A 19,485-nucleotide genomic window follows, 5' to 3' on the forward strand; every position below is an offset into this window, starting at 1 on the left:
GACTGGTAAGAGGAATTCAAACCAAGGCCAAAACTCAGTGATCATAAAAGAAGTGTAATTAAAATATCCATTTGCATCCATATGTACAGGGGGGAAAAAAAGAAATATTTGTTTTTCCTTTCTTCCCCCCCCCAAGAAAGAAGCGCTCCAGGAATACTACAGTCAATGCATAAGAAAAGTAAAGTTTTAGTACATGAAGCTACCATTATTTTGATGAGAAATGAAGTTAAAACACATGCCCATAAAATACAGCCTGCTGAGAAGAACAAAACAAATAAAAATTCAGTTAAAAATAATTTCATAAATAATTTCATTGCTAAATCTCATAGATGGTATTCCTGAGACCTTGCACATTCAGAGAGAGCCTGGTGTGAATTCTAGAGAAGCAGCATAAGGGAAAATGTGGAAGCTGGAAGTGGTGCTGATGAATCATGGAAGTCATATTGTTAAAATCTCGAGCACAAAAAAACCTGGTAGTCAACTAAGGAACATCTCTCCTACACTGCAAGCCCACAGGAGCAAGAGCCAGCCCCTCTGACAATACGTGTGCCACACAGCATACAGCATCATCCCTTAAAGAAAATGCCAAGGAGAAACTTTTTCCTTACAAGTGCTGCTGATGCCAGGACCAGCCACAGGAGCCCCAGCTATGGCTGCTGCTACAGCTCATGCTACCAACTGTGACACAGGGCTGCCAGCCCAAACCTGCCGTAAGTTTTCCAACTGATCTGGCACTTTTAGTTTCTTACTTTTGCCGTTATGCACTACTTGATACTGTGATGTAACAAATGGATAAGGATCTGCACGTGTCACTACTCTGCAGAAAACATTAAGCAGCAGTAGCTGATGCACACATCTGTTTGTAGTAAATAACATATTTTTAAGCACCCAAATATTTTCAGAGTGAAAAAAGCAACACAATTATTTTCAGAATCCCTCCTTACTGCAAAGACAAGTCTGAGCCTATCAGTACCAATCAACCTCGCTTTAAATAAGCATAACAGTACCCACAAAAATTGTTATTGAAATTAGCTGTGTGGCAGGGGATAAGTCTGGTTTATTTGCTGTAGTAATTTGCAAAGACAAAGCTGTATGCTGGAACTCTAAGACAAAGCACTGGAGTCAGCAGGACCTGAGGTTCTAGTCAACCACCATCTGACCCTGAAGAAGTCCATCACCTCATCATAAATCTGTCATCCCAGCTGTGAAGCTGGATGAAAGCAGGACTTCCCTGCAAACTGCATGCTGCATCTAGTTTGGCCTTTTGTTAAACAAATATAACGCCCCCTCAAAACAAAACCAAAGAGCTAAACAATGTGTTGGGGATTTTTACACACAAAGCACTTTGTACTCTACAAAAATGGTGTACTTTACCAAGTGGGAGGGAAAGAGATGTAAATATTTACACATGCACTGCAAAGAGCTGTTACTCCAGGGATGCATATGCTGGTAGCCATATAATTCAAGAACTGCATCAGCATACTGGGGGTGCCTTCACTAGACAGAAATAATGTTCTAGTCTCCAGAAAGCACGTGCTGTGCTAAGAAGGGTAAAGAAAAAAGCCTGACATTAAGGAGACAGCGCCTGCCAGACTGGAAATTAAATTCGCTTCAAACAAAACAGATTCAACAAAACTGCAAGCGCTCAGAGATTAATTACAGGAGTACTAACTGCTAAGTTAATGTCCAGACTTCTTTTCTTTTTCCCCTTCACTTTTCCATCATCACACAAACTCTTCCGAATAGGTAAGTGTATTTTGGACTGCTAAGTAAGACTGGAAGCACAGAAAGCAGCTATTTCTCCTTTTGTAACTTAGGCTTGATTCTTGCCTCCCAAGAAGAAAAGTTCAAGCAAAGATCGGGATAAGAAGGGTCACCTCAGCCAGTAACTCGTCTGTTTCAGTTGTGTCCTGGTGCAAGAGTGCAGGACCTGCTACTTCACATCCCTCCATAACTGAGCTCCTATGGAGGTTACAGGGCACTGTCTTTAGACTGACACTTCTACTGTGGCATTTAGATAGGTGACACAAGTCCAGAAAAATGGATTTTAAAATCTGTGCTATGTATAAGAATGAAGTTGACTTGGTTCCTTTACACATGGCAAACTTTGACTCATGGGCTAACAGCTCAAGATTGCAACTTAAAAGTGATGAAAAAATCTGGAACCAGGTTCTGAAGCCTTCCTTACAAGTTAATTTCATCACCATTATAAAAATAAATCTGTCAATACAGAAACTTCTCAAGAGAAGTGGCTACTGTTTTCCACTGCCATTACTTAGAGGTGATCCTATTTTACAAGCATCACTGTGGTAATGTTTGCCCTAGTTTGCTAATTAGTTGCCCATTTCTAATCATCCATTTCTTTCCATTTTCATACACAGAGGAAGCATTGCTTGTAACTGCAACCCTGAACCACATCTGATAAGCTGCTTAGTATTTACATAACATCCACACTGAAACTGGCAAGTACATCACATTGCACACAGGTTAAAGGACATACAAAGAAATGCATGACTCCAGAGAAGCTCCTGCAACTCTGAATCTTCATCTACTTCAAGCTGCCTAATCTGCTCTAAAGACATCAAGTACAGAAAACAGTTTGTCTGCCTTGTAAAGAGTCAGATTTAAGGATTTCACATTCAAACAGCACTGACTCAAGTAGCAATGTTCAAGGACTTTCCCAAGTGAGACTACAGAGCTTATCAACAGTACAAGGTGAATACTGCCCTACCTAACCATGTTTGATTTGGCCAAGGCTTGGGATTTGTTTTAATCTAGCACCAGTGTGCCATTATAACTAAAAAAATCAACCCTTCACTTAGAAAATTTCTGTCCAGGATTTCCTCTATAGAAATAGCCATGTATGTGATGCAAAGCAGGCATGTTTTAAGTCCAGCAACTTTGGGACACATACCCATCTGTGAGAGCACCTGCACCCACATTTCCTCACCTCATCATCTACATGCAAAACACACATACATGTGAGTTAATACTTTCAAGAAAAGCTGTATCAACCTATTAGAGGCATTAATATAACTGCATTGCATTGTAATAGCTCTGCTCCTTTCTGAAAGCATTTGAACAAATGCATTTGACACATACATGTGAGCATGTTTGGGATTAACAGGTATCAGCAGCTCATTCCGAGTAACTGAATACAGCAGTGTCTGGTCTGATCTGTTAACACCTTCATACATCTGGAATACAAGGGAAGCATTTTTAAAAATATCCAGAGAAACAACCCAGAAGAAAACAGAAGGTGATGCTTCTTGGCCACCCCTTTGCCTTCTGAACAGGTCTTGGTGGATGCAGCCCCTGTCCACCTCAAGGGTTCTGGTCATGTATAAACTCAGTGCAGCAGTCATATTCTCCTTAGAAGTACATGCCCAAATGCTGGACTTAACTAAGCCTTTGTCACAATTCTTTTACTTTCCTGATAGTGCAGAAACACTGCTCCCTCTTCCCCCCTGCAGAGGACAAGTGAAAAACATTAACATATCTCAAATGCCTAGTAGACATTGATGTATCCATGTCAGAACTTTACATTTCCTGGGAAAATCTTCTGCTGACAGAAACCCTGTGTAATTGCATTTAAGTCAATAATGATGCACAGATAATGCCAATGAAGTCTGGCCATCAGATTTCAATGTATATTAAATGCCTGCTGGAAAGCAGCATTAATAATAGAACGGATTTTATTATTTATTTCTAATTAGAACTCCTTGCTGATGCTAGTGAAAAAGAGAAAAGCTACTTTAAAAAGAAAAACAATCAGCAGTAAAAGACATATTATTTTCATTATAGTTTGTGGCACTTCTAGCTATTAAGAACACTCCTTTCCCAAATCTCTTTTCAATAACTTCCAATTCTGCTATACATGGAAAGCTTCAGATGAAGCATGTAGTGGCAGGTACACACCTTACTAATAATGTATATATTTCAACCTAGCTTATCCTATCACCATAAGAAACACAGTATTTTTGCTTCACTCAAGCATACAATAATTCCAGTGATTCAATACATGAATGCTGTACCAGACTTCTTTGGATAAGGTAAGCTTAATTTAAAGAGGGAATGAATTGTTTCCAAGAGGCAAGATTATATCTTTGCTGTAGAAGTCATCAGTTCAACTCAGTTACAAATCACTGGAGAAAAATCCCACAGCGAGTGTTCAGTAGAGCCTCAGACATTAAGCAGCTGAACACACAGGGAAAGTCCATCTGCTCCTGGCCTGCTTGAACTGCTGCTGAGTGAGACCTCCTCACGCTTCCCCCAGCAGCTCTGGGATGCTGCTAACTGTGCTAACCCAATCTGAACCGTGCGGAAGGAGAACCAAACCAGCATCTTGACATTTGTGCTCCTCTAGAGCTGAAGAAGGCTTGATGAGGTTTTCTACTCTGCTGGGGTTTGCAAGGAGGTGCCTAATGCCCAGGGCTGAGGCTGCCCCACTGTCTCCCCAGCAGCCCTGCTCCCGACTGAGGGATACAATGGGCCCTGTCTGCCCAGCTCTGCTGTCACCCACTCAGGGATCCCCCATGCTTTGCTGGGAGCTACAAGCTCAAAGCTGATTAATGCCTCCTCTGGTACAGGTCCCTCTCCCCTCATGTGTGTGCCACAACCACCCAACTGCAAAGGGGCAGTACACCGCTTTCCCACAGTGCAAAAACAGGCCCTGCAGCATTTACCAGCTTTCCAGGGTTTGACTTTGCAACACAGTGTTTTTTACTAAGTACGTTTTATGGCTGTCCTTAGTTAAGTCAGCCTGGATAGATAAATCTCCTTAAATCACCTCTCAGTTGCATCACGTGTATGGTAAACAGGACCTGGCTTGTTTTACAAAATACAGCATGCTGGGTGAGGAAGAAACACATGACCTATGCTAACATTTTCTTCCCCTAGTTTAGCAAACATGAAAGCGCCACCATTAAAGAGCACTTAAGGTTCCTTTTGCAACTAATATTGAAAGAGTTTATTATCACATTGCAAAAATGCTTTAGGGGAAATCTCAGTCCAATAGCATTCTCATGAGAGAAGCCCTGTCGCTTTCAAACAAGGAGTCGCCTTGAAATGTTCAAGAATGCAAACATCAGGGGACTCCTGGGGATACAGTGACACATTTTATCCCACCAGGAAGCTCCTGTCTTCCCTAATAAGAGAACATGAAGTTCTGCAAGAAGAACTGTATCTTTCAAATGGAGAGCAATTTGGACATCAAGCCTTGAAAGTAACCTGGGACTGAAGCTCCAATCTGACTGCACAGATATAGTTTGCTCAAACTCAGTTTATGCAGTGAAGGGTACCTGGAGATGCAGAGGATCACCCTTCATTTCTGTATTACTTGGGTGCACAGGGCTAACACAGACCTCAAGAATTATTTGAGTGAACCTAGGGGAAAGATCAAAAGGAGCCTTCCATATACAGAACTGCTAGCACACAGTCAAAGGCACCACAACCTTCCCCAGAGATCCTGCCAAGCAGATCCTGCCTACTTCCCTACACATTGATGCCCCCACCTCTCCATACCTGCGAGCCGGTACGTGGACTGGGACCACAACAGCACACCAAACACAGCATCCTGCACACCTGCCAGGTGACTGAATCTATTAAACTACTGACTTGACTTCAAAGAGTAATGTGCAAGGACTTTTCTCCAGGACCGATAGTGCAGCAGGCCAGGAGCAGGACATCACAGAGGAAGGGGATAGGTATCCCCTTCTCAAAACTCTCAGTACTTCTGAAAATGGTTGCTTGCACACATGCTCAAATGCTAGCACTTTCTCACAAGCCCTCACTGTGCAAAATCCCATCCAGAATTACCCAGTCATTTTTCACTTTTAAATTTAAAATATAGAGAATAAAGAACAATAAAATAAAAAGTCTCTTATAATAAAAAGTAAGGGCACTTTCTATTACTTGGGTTTGGCTCAACTCTTGATGGAAATAACTTCATGCAGAAGTTGATGGGATTCTTTAAGTAAAAATCTCAGGGTCCCTCCTACCATTTAATGTACCAATTATGTATCTATCAAACCTCACCAAAGCAGAATTGAGTAGCGCCCTGTTGCAGAGAAAAATATCCCAGATAGTTAATTGCATTTAACATAAACCATGTGCCTCTAAAAACACCAGCAACAGTGAACAATGAGATCAGCCTCACATCCAAGGGAATTTAGGAACAAGGGAACAAATAAAGTGACAAGCTTCCTCCTTGTCAAGCTACATATTCATTGTTGTCGTTTTTGGCATGATGCAGCCTGAATTCCTTCCCATGTTTTGTGAACAGCTGAACTGTGTTCCCTTACAAAAGAAATTAATATGGCAGCCTGCATACATCTGCTTTAATCTTAAAACAAAAGCAGTTTTGCTATCTTTAGTACAAGCATAATAAAAGCACCAAAAAAGCACAGATGGTTTGGATTTCCCTTGCAGAAAGCAAGAGAGAAAATTGACATCTCAACTGTTTATGTAGCCACAACCTACTGCGTGCCCAGAGCAAACCAAGGGGACACACAGTAAGCACCCCTTTGTCAACATCTAAGATACGAATTGCTTTCAGTCAGGTCTTATAAAAAGCATAAAGCAACTCTCTGCTCACAGACTAAATGCTTTTGTTCGTGCAGATTTAATTTATAATGTTAGTAAAACACTTTACAATGGCCACACTAATGCTAAACAAATTAATCTCAGTAAAGCTAAAGCAAACGCTACCATTATGTTTAGGCAACACAGAACAAAACCCTTGAAAACCCAACATTAAAGGAGTTATTTATGGTCATTGCTCAGCCCTCATCATTTGTGCATTAAAAATCTCCAGGCTGCTCACTTGCAAACTCCCTGACTTCTGACAAAAAGTGGCTACGCACCAGCAGCCAGAAAGCTCCTTTTGCAGGAATAATACAATCAATTTGGTCTGGCAAGTGGAGGTGGTTTTGTGGGGTTTTGTTGCATTTTTGCTTTTTTTAGAATTCAACCTTTCTTCTAAAATGCCTCAACTCTAGGATTAAAACTTTCCCCTTTCTGGAATTAATCAAACTGATAGTGGTTTTGGCAGAAAAGGAAGTAACAGGAAAAAAGTAAGGACAGCACATGTTCAATGTATCCAAGAAGTACTTCATAACCTGCTCTGTATTTTTAATGCAATATATACACAGTAATTTGCAGGAAAATGCACACAAAAAGAGGTTTTTCCCTATTACTAACAAATATTCAGAGAGTACGTTCATGTGCATTTCTGGTGTCCTCAACATAAAAAGGACATGGAACTGTTGGAACAAGTCCAGAGGAGGGCCACGAGGATGATCAGGGGACTGGAGCACCTCCCAGATGAAGACAGGCTGAGAAAGTTGGGGCTGTTCAGCCTGGAGAAGAGAAGGCTGCATGGAGACCTCATAGCAGCTTTCCAGTATCTGAAGGGGGCCTGTAAGGATGCTGGGGAGGGACTATTCATTAGGGACTGTAGTGATAGGACAAGGGGTAAAGGATTCAAACTTAAACAGGGGAAGTTTAGATTAGGTATAAAGAGGAAGCTCTTTACTGTGAGGGTGGTGAGGCACTGGAACAGGTTGCCCAGGGAGGTAGTGAATGCTCCATCCCTGGCGGTGTTCAAGGCCAGGCTGGATGAAGCCTTGGGTGGTATGGTTTAGTGTGAGGTGTCCCTGCCCATGGCAGGGGGGGTTGGAACTAAATGATCTTAAGGTCCTTTGAACCCTAACTGTTCTATGATTCTATGATTCTATGTAAAAATATCACTCTTGGTATAAAGAAAATAAAAAGGGGAGCTGAATGAGACAAGAAAAAAAGTTTTCTGCTACAGATACTGTGTTATGAAATGTCTTTTTGGTATTTCTATGCTATATTAATCAGTATTTTGGAAAAGGTAAGAGACCCAAACTAATGATTTTTTTTTTTTTTTCAATTAGCAGGTACTTAAAAAAGACAACATATCAGAAAAAAAAAAAAAACAACAAAAAACCAACCAACCAACACCACCTTGCTCAACGTATGAGTGCTTGCACTTGAACCAGTGATCAAACACTGTAGTTGTAAGTAACATTTGGGGGCCTGAAGCAGCATTTCCATTAAGGAAAACTGTGAGGCCCTAAGGTCATGTTACATCCTCACTAGGCATGGGGAGGCTTTTGTGCATTGCAGCTACGCTCCATTAAATGCTTCACAGGAGCGATGGGACAAAGCAGCTCAGTGGGCTTGGGGGACACGTGTGGACTTGCAGGACATGTATAGCTCTGTAGCCTCACCTGGTTCCCTGAAGTCTCCTTCTGAAGAGTACTAGATGGAGAAAGCATAAGTGAGGGGGCACAGCCCCTTCTCCTTCCAGTTCCTCCCAAGCAATGCCCCCAGGCTGGGGTACCACACATGGCCTGCCAAGCCTGGGAGGAGGCAGGGAGACCAGTCTCCCCACAGATGCTCCCAGCAGACATTCCTGGCGCCTGGCTCACATCTGTCATGAGCTCTGTTTACAGGCGCGTCAACAGATGCTTGCAGCGAGAGTCACTGGACTTTGACATTGGGCAGAAAGATGTAAACACTTCTCTGCAGAAGATAAATCCCAAGCACTAAAAGGCACCCCAGCTGACTTCTGGCCCTCCCCGACCCTGCCACATCCCCCAAGCCCAAAATTCCCATACATAGCCCTTAAAAACAACAGAACTAAAACACACACAAAACCAAGATGCAAATAGCCATAGCACCAAGTATTTTAAATACACTAGAAATAATCAGAATTATTACAAGTAAGCCAAATATAACTAACTGCAGAATGAGGCAAACTTTACACAGTTTAGACAGATGGAATCCGATTTGCTGGTGTAAAGCTGCTGAATTTGGCTTTGACCTTGAGCCCCAAAGACAGGGGATCTGCTACCCAAAACACACATATGGCCAGAGTCGATCATCACTATTCTTCATAAGCACCATTAAATTAAAAAGCATGAAAGCCTTCATAAACAAAGTTTGCAGAAAGAGATAGATTTATTTAATGCTAAGAGCAGCCAAGACCAAAGCCCACTGAATATAATTGTGTATTTTCTTAAGAGGCTGTATACACAAAGGAACACACAAAGGGCTTCTTTAAAATGCTCCCTTGTAAGGGTGTATTTCAAGGGTAATGGATATTGAAGTCAATTAAATGTCCACAAAAAAAACACCATTAGTAAAGATTGTTGAGTCTTCAAATGGAAGAGCTAGAAGCAAGCATGATGCTTCTCTACAGTAACCAACAAAATCCTTGTCCAGAAGCATTTACTCCAGTGCCTGATCCTAATGAACTGATGAAGCCAAACACAGCATTTACTGATAAACAGTCCTACTGACTTCAGTAACTTAAGCCAAGTAACTTCAGTGGTGTTATTCATGCCCTGTGAATATGAACGGAAGACTCTTGTTTAAAAGGCCTCCTCACAGTAGCAAAGGCTAGCAGGAGAGAGACCCAAGCAAAGGGTGAGAAAGGACACAAAGCAAAGAAAGAGTCCTTATGAGAAGTGCTTAACCATTGCCTGCAGGTTTGAGATTTTTATTTCTTTTCTTTTAAACCAAAAATGAGGAAAACACGCACTCTCCTGGTATAACCACTCAGCAATTTCAGCATGATTCTACTGCTAACATAAAACATCCAAACAAAAGGAACCCCAAGAACCAAGGAAAGAAAGAAAAAAAATCACCCCCAAACCTCAAACAAAGCCCAAGTGTGACTCTTCTGAATGAGGTCACGATGAGAAACACTCACAGCCTTCAAACTAGAGGATGAGGGGGGTGGGGAAGAAGAAAGGTGAAAACCTCTGTGGAAAACATACTTGAGCCATGTTTAACGAGGACCATCTGTAGCCTTCCAATCCCCGAGATGCAGAAATGCCCCAGCAGAGCCACAGTAAGTTAAACACACAGGAAAAAATACTTTTGTTGCTGACCAAACCATTTACAGGTGCTTCTGATTTGAAGCTACAGATACTGAGCAGCACTGTTTGCTGATATAGCACCATGCCATGAAGGACTTCTTTGTAGAGAAAGTTCACAGAAAGCTGGTTTAACTGAGGAAGTCTTTACTGGTGAAATGTGACATCTGTTTTTAAAAAGCCTACATTTTTGGGATATTACCACTCAGCTGCTTCTATTTATAACATACTTGATTTAAAAGTTCCTTTCAGTCAGCTAAGCAGGTATGCAACTAAGTATCCTGAAATTTCAGTGTCGGACCTGGGTCAGTTTGCAGGACTTGATTCAACTTTTACTTCTCCCTGAATGAATTTCTTCAGGGCAGATTTCCCCTATGCACACACACATTATAGGTTTTCCCTTGCAAGGGAATGTGCATTATTAAAATGTGTGCTCTTAGTGCTGTTCTGAAATTCCTCAGTGCTCAAAGGCTTAAACGCAGTGCTACTTATACAAACCACCATGACATTAAAAAATAAAAAGGGGGTGAGGAACCACACTGATTACACATTTAGTAGCATTATTTTTATATATATTTGGTTGTATAAATGGAAGTAAAAGTAGAGAGTCCTAAATCAGAGACAAAAAAAGATGATCTTGACATTAAACCCATGCAACTTTACAGTTCTTCTAAAAGGTTTTACACACACCCCTCCACCCCCCAAGGTTTTTCTGTTTGCTACCTGTGCTTTCAATGGGGACAGTTTCAAGTGTGTCTGTACAAGAGCACAATGCAGTCCTCTTCCATACAAGAGGAAAGTCATTATTTTATCTGAAATAAAGGTTACATTTTTTCAGAGAAGAAAAGGAAGGAAACTGGAAAGAGGTTTTTTCTCAACAAACCCCCAGTACTCTACCCAACATACACATGTAAGTCATTTCAAACAAAGCATACAGCATAAAAGCAGGGCTTTTAGCATTTTATTTAAACATTCACTTGAGTGTTATATATACACGACTTCATTAAAAATTTATAGAATATGACAATGAGGAAGTGTCTGCTTTACTGCAAATAAAACTTTTAAGGAAGAAATAATTTTAACCCTAAAAATAGAGGTAGCAAAAATACCCTCAAACATGAAAATATATATAAAAAGATTACATTACAGTTACTATATATGTATGTGTCTATATAGACAAAGAAAAATTAGGACTTTTTTTTAAGTCTGAGTACTCATAGACTGCACTGACATACTTCGAATGTGTGTATTCACAGACATGGTGTTTCCAAAACATCAGGCAGAGTCTTTCACCAGCTCTGTCCACTGTAATGGAACAAAAACCAAACCAACCAACCCACCAACCAGCAAATGAGTACAGCATCTTCTCTTCTGTAAAGCACCTGGAGGTGCTTATAAAGAGGAAAAACATTTACAAAATGAACTGTGCTCACTGCAGCTTCTCAAGTCATTGTAAACCTTTCATTTTCAAGGCCAGCCTGCAGAAGGCTTTTTGTGAGGCACTCCAGAGCCAGCTGCAGCCCAGCATCATGAAAGTGTGCTAAGAAGGATGTCATACCTTTCATCTCCCACTCCTTTATCATGGGCTGGGATGGTGAAACATGGCCATGATGTACTCATCCTGTCCCTGTGTTTAATGAGCCTTTCATCTCCCCTCTACAGTGCCATGATTCCTTTGTTATCCCCCTGAACCCTCCTTCCACAAAGAGTTAAGAACACTTCTCCTGTGAAGGCAGACCAAGAGAGTTGGGCTTGCTCAGCCTGGAAAAGTGAAGGCTTCAGGGAAACCTTATTGCACCTTTCCACTACCTAAAGGGGGCTTACAAGAAATTTGGAGAGGGCAGGTAAGGGGGGATGGCTTTGAGGTCAGAGAGGAGAGTTAGGTTAGATATTAGGAAGAAATGCTTTACTGTGAGGGTGGTGAGACACTGGAACAGGTTGCCCAGGGAAGCTGTGGATGCTCCACCCCTGGAAGTGATGAAAGCCCTCAGTGGATAGGGCTTTGAGCAATCTGGTCTAGTGGAAGGTGTCTCTGCTCACAGCAAGAGAGGTTGGACTAGATGACCTTAAAAGGTCCTCCCCAGCCCAAACTGTTGTATAAGTCTGTGAAGATTGTTTCATAGCAATTTGCTCAGGGAAACCCAAACCTACAACCTGAAATTTCCTTTTTAGTATATTATACTTATCAGATATTCCCCACAGCCTATGAAATCAGCCTGATTTATAACCATCTCACACAGAGGGTGACAACAGCAGAAGGCAATCATTTTAAGGATAATTAACTAACAGGCTGCTTAATTGAAACATTCAGGCAACACAAAAATACTTGAGAATGAATCCTATTGTCATGTGATTACCAAGAAAAGGTTCAATACCTGATATAAAACTTCTAATATTAAAAGGTTACAGCAGATTCTTGCAGTGCTGGCATTGGGTAGGATTCCCTACAACCAACACTCCTTTAGCGTACAAATCTATGCCACTGCAGGTTTCTGCAGCCAATTTATCTTAATTTCTTCTTTCTGTTCTGAGTAAGATATATTCTGCTATGCTGTTTCCATTACTCTACAAACTGATGTTTGCAAAGGCTGGAAATCCAAAGCCAAAAGTAAAACCTGAGCACAATTCCAGCAAAAACATCTCCCTAGCCCACCACCCTGTCAATCACATTCTGAGTCATGCAAAATGCTCAACGGAAAGATGAAAAAGTGTAAAGTCTAGTACAAGCTACTGAATCAAAGACGAATAACAATGTAATAAGGTCCGAGCACTTTCATCAGTTTGTCATTAGACTTGAACATGAGCTGCAGCTATCAAAAGGGTCTGGGAATCAATACACTGGCCATGATTCAAAAAGTCATCATCACCCCATATTTCTGCAACCTGACTCCTTGCTTCCCCTGCCTTGTTCTTCAAAGTGATATACAGCATTGCAGGGATTTCCAGGCCAACAGGGGTAATCATCAGGCATTATCTTAGTTTCATTTCACCCGCTTGCAACCTTCTGCAGCATGTAGGTCATCAGACAGCAAGGGCAAGATGGGCTAAAAGCTCATCAGGAAAAGCAATGGGGAAAAATATATTAATTGGGCAATGTCAGCTGGAACAGTCCTTTTGCACACAGAGTGCACTCCTGAAAACATAAGCCTTGAAAGGATTAAGTTATTAAATGCAGTGAATTGCTAGTGTGCCTTTGGCTGAGCAGTAGCCAGCTCAGACCTGCCAAGGAGACGAATGCCACGTCACAGATCTGAAGTCTGCTCCTCACAATCTTCCTGTTTCGCATCACCCGCTTTTACCACAAGCAGGCCAAACCAAAGAAGTTTGTTGGTTTCACCACCACCACCACCACCACCACCTCCCTCCATGATATAAAGAGGAAAATTAATTAAAGGAAAAGAAAAAAGGAGGGGGGAGAGACAAGCTCCAGCTCCACATCAGCTCCTTTCACCACTGGCAGCCAAATAGTTACACACTGCCCAAGATGGCCAAAATAACCCAAGGAGATGCTGGGACCAATCTCCGTCCCTGGCAGAAGCCAGGAGTGCTTGACAGCTAGGAATCAGGTATAATCGTTCTCTCAATCCTCTTGTAAAAGGAGCTGGCGGAGCTGCCCCAGTTTTGCTCTGGGAGTTCTGCCCTGCTGCTTCCTATTGTATCTGTGGCACTTCATTAACGTGATGCCGCAGTGCTAAGTGCCAACCCCCTTTTATGTTACTGTAAGGGAATACAACCACGGAGAGGCCATCTACCTATTGCAAGATACATAATCACAGACCTATGTGGAGCAAGGCTCTCATACCTGGCAGTGTGGCTTCAGCTTTGTCAGGCATGATCATAGCAACTGACAGGACAGGCAATGGAAATAGCTATTAAAACAGAGTTGTGCATTCTGGTCATACAAAAGGAATATTTTATTCACAAACCTTATGCTTTTAGTTTCACCTGTGCCCTCCACACAAGGAGAAAGCATCTTTTCCACAGAGTGGCAGAAAGAGGTAAACAGGAACATTGCCCATACCTGACCATAGTCTGTCCTGAACACAACGACTCCTTCTGCACAGGAATGCACAGTGCTGGGATAATGCTGATTATTTTCTCGCAGCCAGACCCGAGACCCCTACAATAAACGAAATAAAGTTATAGATACCATAACTGTAATGGTTTTTAATGAAAAAAAAGAACTTCATTTAATACTTTTCTCTGGAAATACTTATAAAGTAGATGGAGAGAAGGCAAAAACAAAATCCAAATAAGCAAGTGAAATAAATAAAACAATCTCTTAGTAGGTATTTGCTGGTTTCTGCCAGAAGAGTAAACACAGGAGAACTACACTGAAGTGCCTTTTTTCACCCCTGTAGAAGCTCCCAAAAGCCAGCAACAGCAGCTGGAGCCAATTCTGTGAGTCATGTGCCTCATGTTAGCACACGTAAAATTACAAAGAGCTGTTTGAATTTACACACAGTTTAAAAGATCCTCCACAAAGCTGGCTGGCTCCCTACCTGTTTATTTTCAACCTCTGCTAGGCACTCGCAGCACGTCCTCCAATCATCTTTCACCTTTTTCTAAACCACTTTGCCCTTTATACCATCCTCCTCTCCTGGCTGCCCAGCAACACAGAGGATTTAAAAAAAGCCAACAAACGGTTAGCAAGCAAGGTTACAAACAATATTTGCTTTTTAGAGGTGAGGAAGCAATGGAGACACAATCGTGGGACACCTAAATCAGTCTAATAAGACAGGGTAGGCACAGACTATTTCAATTTTCACCTAGCTGGTAGATCCAGCATGAAGAAAACAGACATGACCAGCACTGAGAACAAGGGAGGAGGAACCACAGCTGATGCTGCAGCAAAAGCCATCCACGAACAAGACCCACTCAAGTTGCTCCAGTGCAGGCGGCTTCAGCTGGCATTGAAACATTGAGCAAGACAGCAGCACCCCATGGCCTGACCTCCAACCCAAGCTATGCTCCCATTCTCTGCAAACAGACAGCAAGGTCCATATAAGAAAGATGACAGTTTAGTGGTATTTAGGGAATGGAGGTTTTCCATTTCCACCAGAAGAGCAAAATTCTCTCCTACAGAATAAGTAGAAAAGGGCTGGGATGTACCCTCATAACCATGAGGCTGTGACTTGGGCGTGCGATCACCAAAAAAAGCCAATTTAAATTATTAGTTTTGCATGCTACCATCCAAAGGTTGTCTTTGCTTTCCCTGATGGGAGAACAGCAGCACTGAGACACAAAATAACACTCACAATGTAAGGACTCCTGCTGCTTGGTTTCTGCAAATGCTGAGAGCTCACTGCACATAGAGAACCAGGTAAGGGCATCCCTCAATTTTTTCCCCTCCACCTTTTGGCAATCAGATTTGTATTTTAAATGTTGCAAATGCCTGCGGAGCTGTTTCCCCTTCTACCTCCAGAACCTCAAGCCAAATGGTTTTCAAGTTTACAGCAAGCCCATGGCAGTTCAAATGCAGGATACACCAACTCAAAAGCACAAGGTGAGGGCAGAGGGGAACAGAAAAAAGTGTGCTAGCACCTGAGAGGGGGAGGGAGGAGCAGGAGGCTGGGAAGCAGCAGGGGCAGGACTCCCCAGAGTGGTAAAAGCAATAGAGAAGATCTGAATATTTAGTTCAAAACCCAGTGACAGCAGTGGGGAGACTTCCACCTGCTCCCCTGGGTCTGCATCAGACTCCAGCTGGCAGAAAACCCATGGTGATATGCTGTTAATCCTCTCAAGCTGCAGGAAAACCCTCATGCTGACCAGTCCAAGGGCATCTCTCACCCTGCTCCTTCCACAGGGAGGAAGGCTGATGCAAGGACACTACTCTTGAACTTCCTCTGGTACCACTCCACTGAAGCCAGTAAATAGAGTGCCCTGTGTCCCTTAGGTACAGGTGTAGGTGCAATGACAGCTTGGAAGGCAACATCCTCATTATTGAGGAATATCTACAACTGCTGGGGTAGGAGACAAAGGGTCTTTCACATTAGTGCAGTTGCTGCCATCAGCCCATTGTCCCCAAGAGCACTCAGGAGTGAAAACTTGAGGCTTGCAGCTGCCCAGAAGCCTCTGTGGGGTGGTGCAATGTGCTCTGACATAGATGCCACCTGCTCTGCTTGGTCCACCACAGCATGGGTCTAAAGCCTGTAAGGCACAAGCACACAGCACTGCATAATAAGAGAGATCCTACTCAAAGCGGGGTGAACTGAGTCTTTTGCCTCAGACTGCAGTATGTCCTCAGCCATCTCTCTTCACCTGTGCATCACAGAAGGCTGGAAAGTACCTGTGGAGATCACTTGTATAAATCCCTGCTCAAGCAGGGCCACCTAGAGCTGACTGTCTGGGACTCTGTCCAGATGGCTGTTGAATATCCCCAAGGACTGGAGACTCCACAACTTCCCTGGGCAGCCTGTGCCAGTGCTTGGTCACCCACACAGTGTAAGAGTGATTCTTCATGTTTAGAGGGAACCTCTTGCATTTCAGTTTGTGCCCACTGCCCTGGGCACTATTGAAGAGTCTGGATGTGTCCCCTTTGCACCTTTCAACCACATACTTATATACACTAATAAACATATATGTGTAAGCCTCCCCTTAGAGGCTTCTCAAGGCTGAATGGTTCCAGCTCTCTCAGCCTTTCCTCATAGGAGAGATGCTCCAGTCCCTTCATCACCTTTATAGTCCTTCCTCAGATTCTATTGAGTATGCCTATATCCCTCCTGGCATGCTTTTCTAATGCACGCCTCAGAAATACCTATAGAAACCTCATGAGAGGCAATATTCCTGAGTTACCACAGGACACCATAGGAATGAAATGTCAGCCCATGAAATAACTCCATTCAATCTGACAACCCCTGTTTCATGTTTGAATATTTTGTTATTGATGGGATCATTCTGGCATAAAATGGAAGGACAGCAAGGTTTTTCAGCACACACTTCCCTGGGCTCTCCTGCCTTGACCTAACAACCCCACAGGAGAAAGACTTATACCCCCCCTCCAGTAAATAAACACAGTTTTGTTCAGAAATAATAACAGATTTAATGCCAGTGACTACTGATGCTGCCAGGCTCTTCAGAGGTGATGGCTGGAGGGAGGTATCTACTGCAGTCACCCCAAGTAGCAAAGGGAATTCAGCCCAACATTTCTCACCACCCAGCTTTCTGGGTGGGCATTAAGTGTCTGTAACCATCAGCCTCCCCCTCCCTCCTCCTAGATGAAATTAATCCATAGAAAAACATATAAACAGACAAAAAGCCAATTTGACAAAATGCAGTCAAGTCCTTCACTTGCTTCAGGACAACCTAACTCCTGTTGTTCCACTAGTTTATTATTTGCCAAAATCTCCAAGCTCGAGTAACATGAAGGTTATGCTTTCAAGGGCAATGAAAAGATTATAAACGTTAAGCAGCAACAATATTTGCCAAAACCTCAGCATTCAAAATAGCCTCTCACAAGGAGGAGAATGCTTTCCATCTTGTACTAAATAATTAATTTTGCATATTTCTGACTATGAAAAGGGGGAAAGGGGGCCTGCACAGAAGAGTTCACTTGGTTGGGTTAGTCCTAAAATAAGCTCTTTAAAAAATAGGAAAGGGGCAGATTTAAACAAATGTACATTGTTAGGGGTCAATAGCTGCTATTCATGGGAGGTTGGAACAATGCAGTTCACAAAGCCCGAGGCATCTGAAATGCAAATACAACGTGTTCCCTGGCAAGGTAGCTCAACAATACCCTATCTGTCCACGGGCTGCAAGGCCTTCCCCTCTGGGGGAGGGAAAGAACAAAAAGGTCTTGGCAAAAGATACCTTGCAAACTATGCAAGTTATAGCCACCAACTGGGCAGCTGTCCCTCCACCATACATTAACTGTGCACAAGTGACAGTTTTGGGAACAAAATCTTCTAGAGTAGTAATTTATGGGCAAGACTTGTTGTATGGAACCCACCTGAGGAAAGACTCAACGCACATGACAGCACAGGATACTGATCTGCATTTGTTTTGGGGAGAGAAGCCTAGTAACTTGGGTTACTCCAGAGCTCCCCAACACCTCGTTCTTCTGGGGTAGAGCAAAACAAAGCCACGGAGAACTTACTGAAACACAGTGGGTTTCATTTCTGTGAAACAAGGTTGTAAAAACACTTGGACGAGCATTTGCAGAAGAAGGGTCGTATGACACCATGTCCATTGCAAATAAACTTCTACCAACTGCAAAAAGCAAACAAAATCAGTTTGCAAATCTCCCAGCTGTAAGACCACTCGAAGAAGCTCCTAGTCCTTCTACCTCTCAGATTTTGCTGCTGAAAACACAAACACTACCTCTTGCCTTCCCCTCTATTCTGTTCCTGGAAATGATAAAAATCCTTTTATACATTCTATTGGACACATAGCCTGAAATTACAAAATTAACAAAGAACTTAGTTGAGATAAATTAAAATGGTGGAGCATTCATTGCAAAACAGTAATTAATAGGATAGATTTTGTAGGCATACAGGTTGTATGCTGAATAAAAGAACTGTCTGCACATTAATCACATTTTTTCATATATGGTATATTTCTCTATATAAAAGAGCAGATATTGGATAATAACTGTGTTCCCATCCAATTGAAAACACTATTAATTCACATTATAATATAAAATCCAGCCAACTCAAAAATGCAGCCAATTCAAAGCAGTTAAAACTCCTTTAAATTAACAGCAATGAATGTAGGTTACGCTCCATCTGCATTCTAAAAGCATTTTGCTATTAGGGCTTGGCAAACCAAAAAAAAACAATAGCCAATTTGTATTTTGAGAACCCTTTGTTTATACATCTCAGTAGCTTGGCTCCAAATACAAAGTTTGAGAGACAGGAAGAGATGTTATTAACTAGGTCAAGCTGGGCATAGCTTTCTAATGCAAAAGATAACCAAAACCACATTTATCCTTGTTCCTCCCCTTCACCAATTCACACGCTGATTTCAAACAAAGAGGGACACAGCAGGGAAGAAGCTGTCCAGAAAAGAATACAACTTACTTGCTAATTTCATATTAATAAACAGTTTTGCTTCTAAAAACCTTGTCCTTCATTGTTAGCTATGTTCTACTGAAAACACTTCAGTACCCTTAATATTAACATGCCATCTGCATGCCTAGCCAGACTACTATGTGGCAAACTCATGAAGCTCACTGGAAGCTGGATATACCTCCCCAACTTCAACCTGAAAATGAAGCATTCAGTCTCTTTTGCAGAAGACCTGACCTGTTCTTATCTAAGAAGGACCATACCCAAGACCAGGGAAACAAATAAGTAGCAATGGCCATTTGCCTGACATACTATTCTGTCATTCAGAGTACTGATCTAGATCCTCTCCTTTGCTTCCCCAGTACAACTTCGCTGTGCTCGTAGACACAAGGCTTCCACAACAGCCAGATGTCAGTGGTGCCTGAACACAAAAACCACCACAAAGGTGCTACACTACAATACACTACTGCCACACAACATACAACAGGGAAATACATGAATGCTCCAGAAATCACTCCAAGATAGGATTACTGATGGGCTCCATTCCTCTCCAGCCAGCCTGTCTTCCCTCT

At 42.3% G+C, this 19,485-nt stretch overlaps 1 protein-coding gene across 1 annotated transcript in view; it reads right to left on the bottom strand.

Moving 5' to 3' along the window:
- The window catches only part of MYO10 (myosin X), a 157,081-nt gene that overhangs the window by 111,904 nt on the left and 25,692 nt on the right, over nucleotides 1-19,485 (bottom strand). Inside the window, exon 2 of the mRNA XM_031052807.2 lies at nucleotides 13,930-14,028. Within this exon, the coding sequence (XP_030908667.2) occupies nucleotides 13,930-14,028 (99 nt within the window). The remainder of the gene's footprint in view (nucleotides 1-13,929; nucleotides 14,029-19,485) is intronic.

This window comes from Melopsittacus undulatus, chromosome 1 (genome assembly GCF_012275295.1).
Source record: "Melopsittacus undulatus isolate bMelUnd1 chromosome 1, bMelUnd1.mat.Z, whole genome shotgun sequence".
In the NCBI taxonomy this organism is placed as follows: Eukaryota; Metazoa; Chordata; class Aves; order Psittaciformes; family Psittaculidae; genus Melopsittacus; species Melopsittacus undulatus.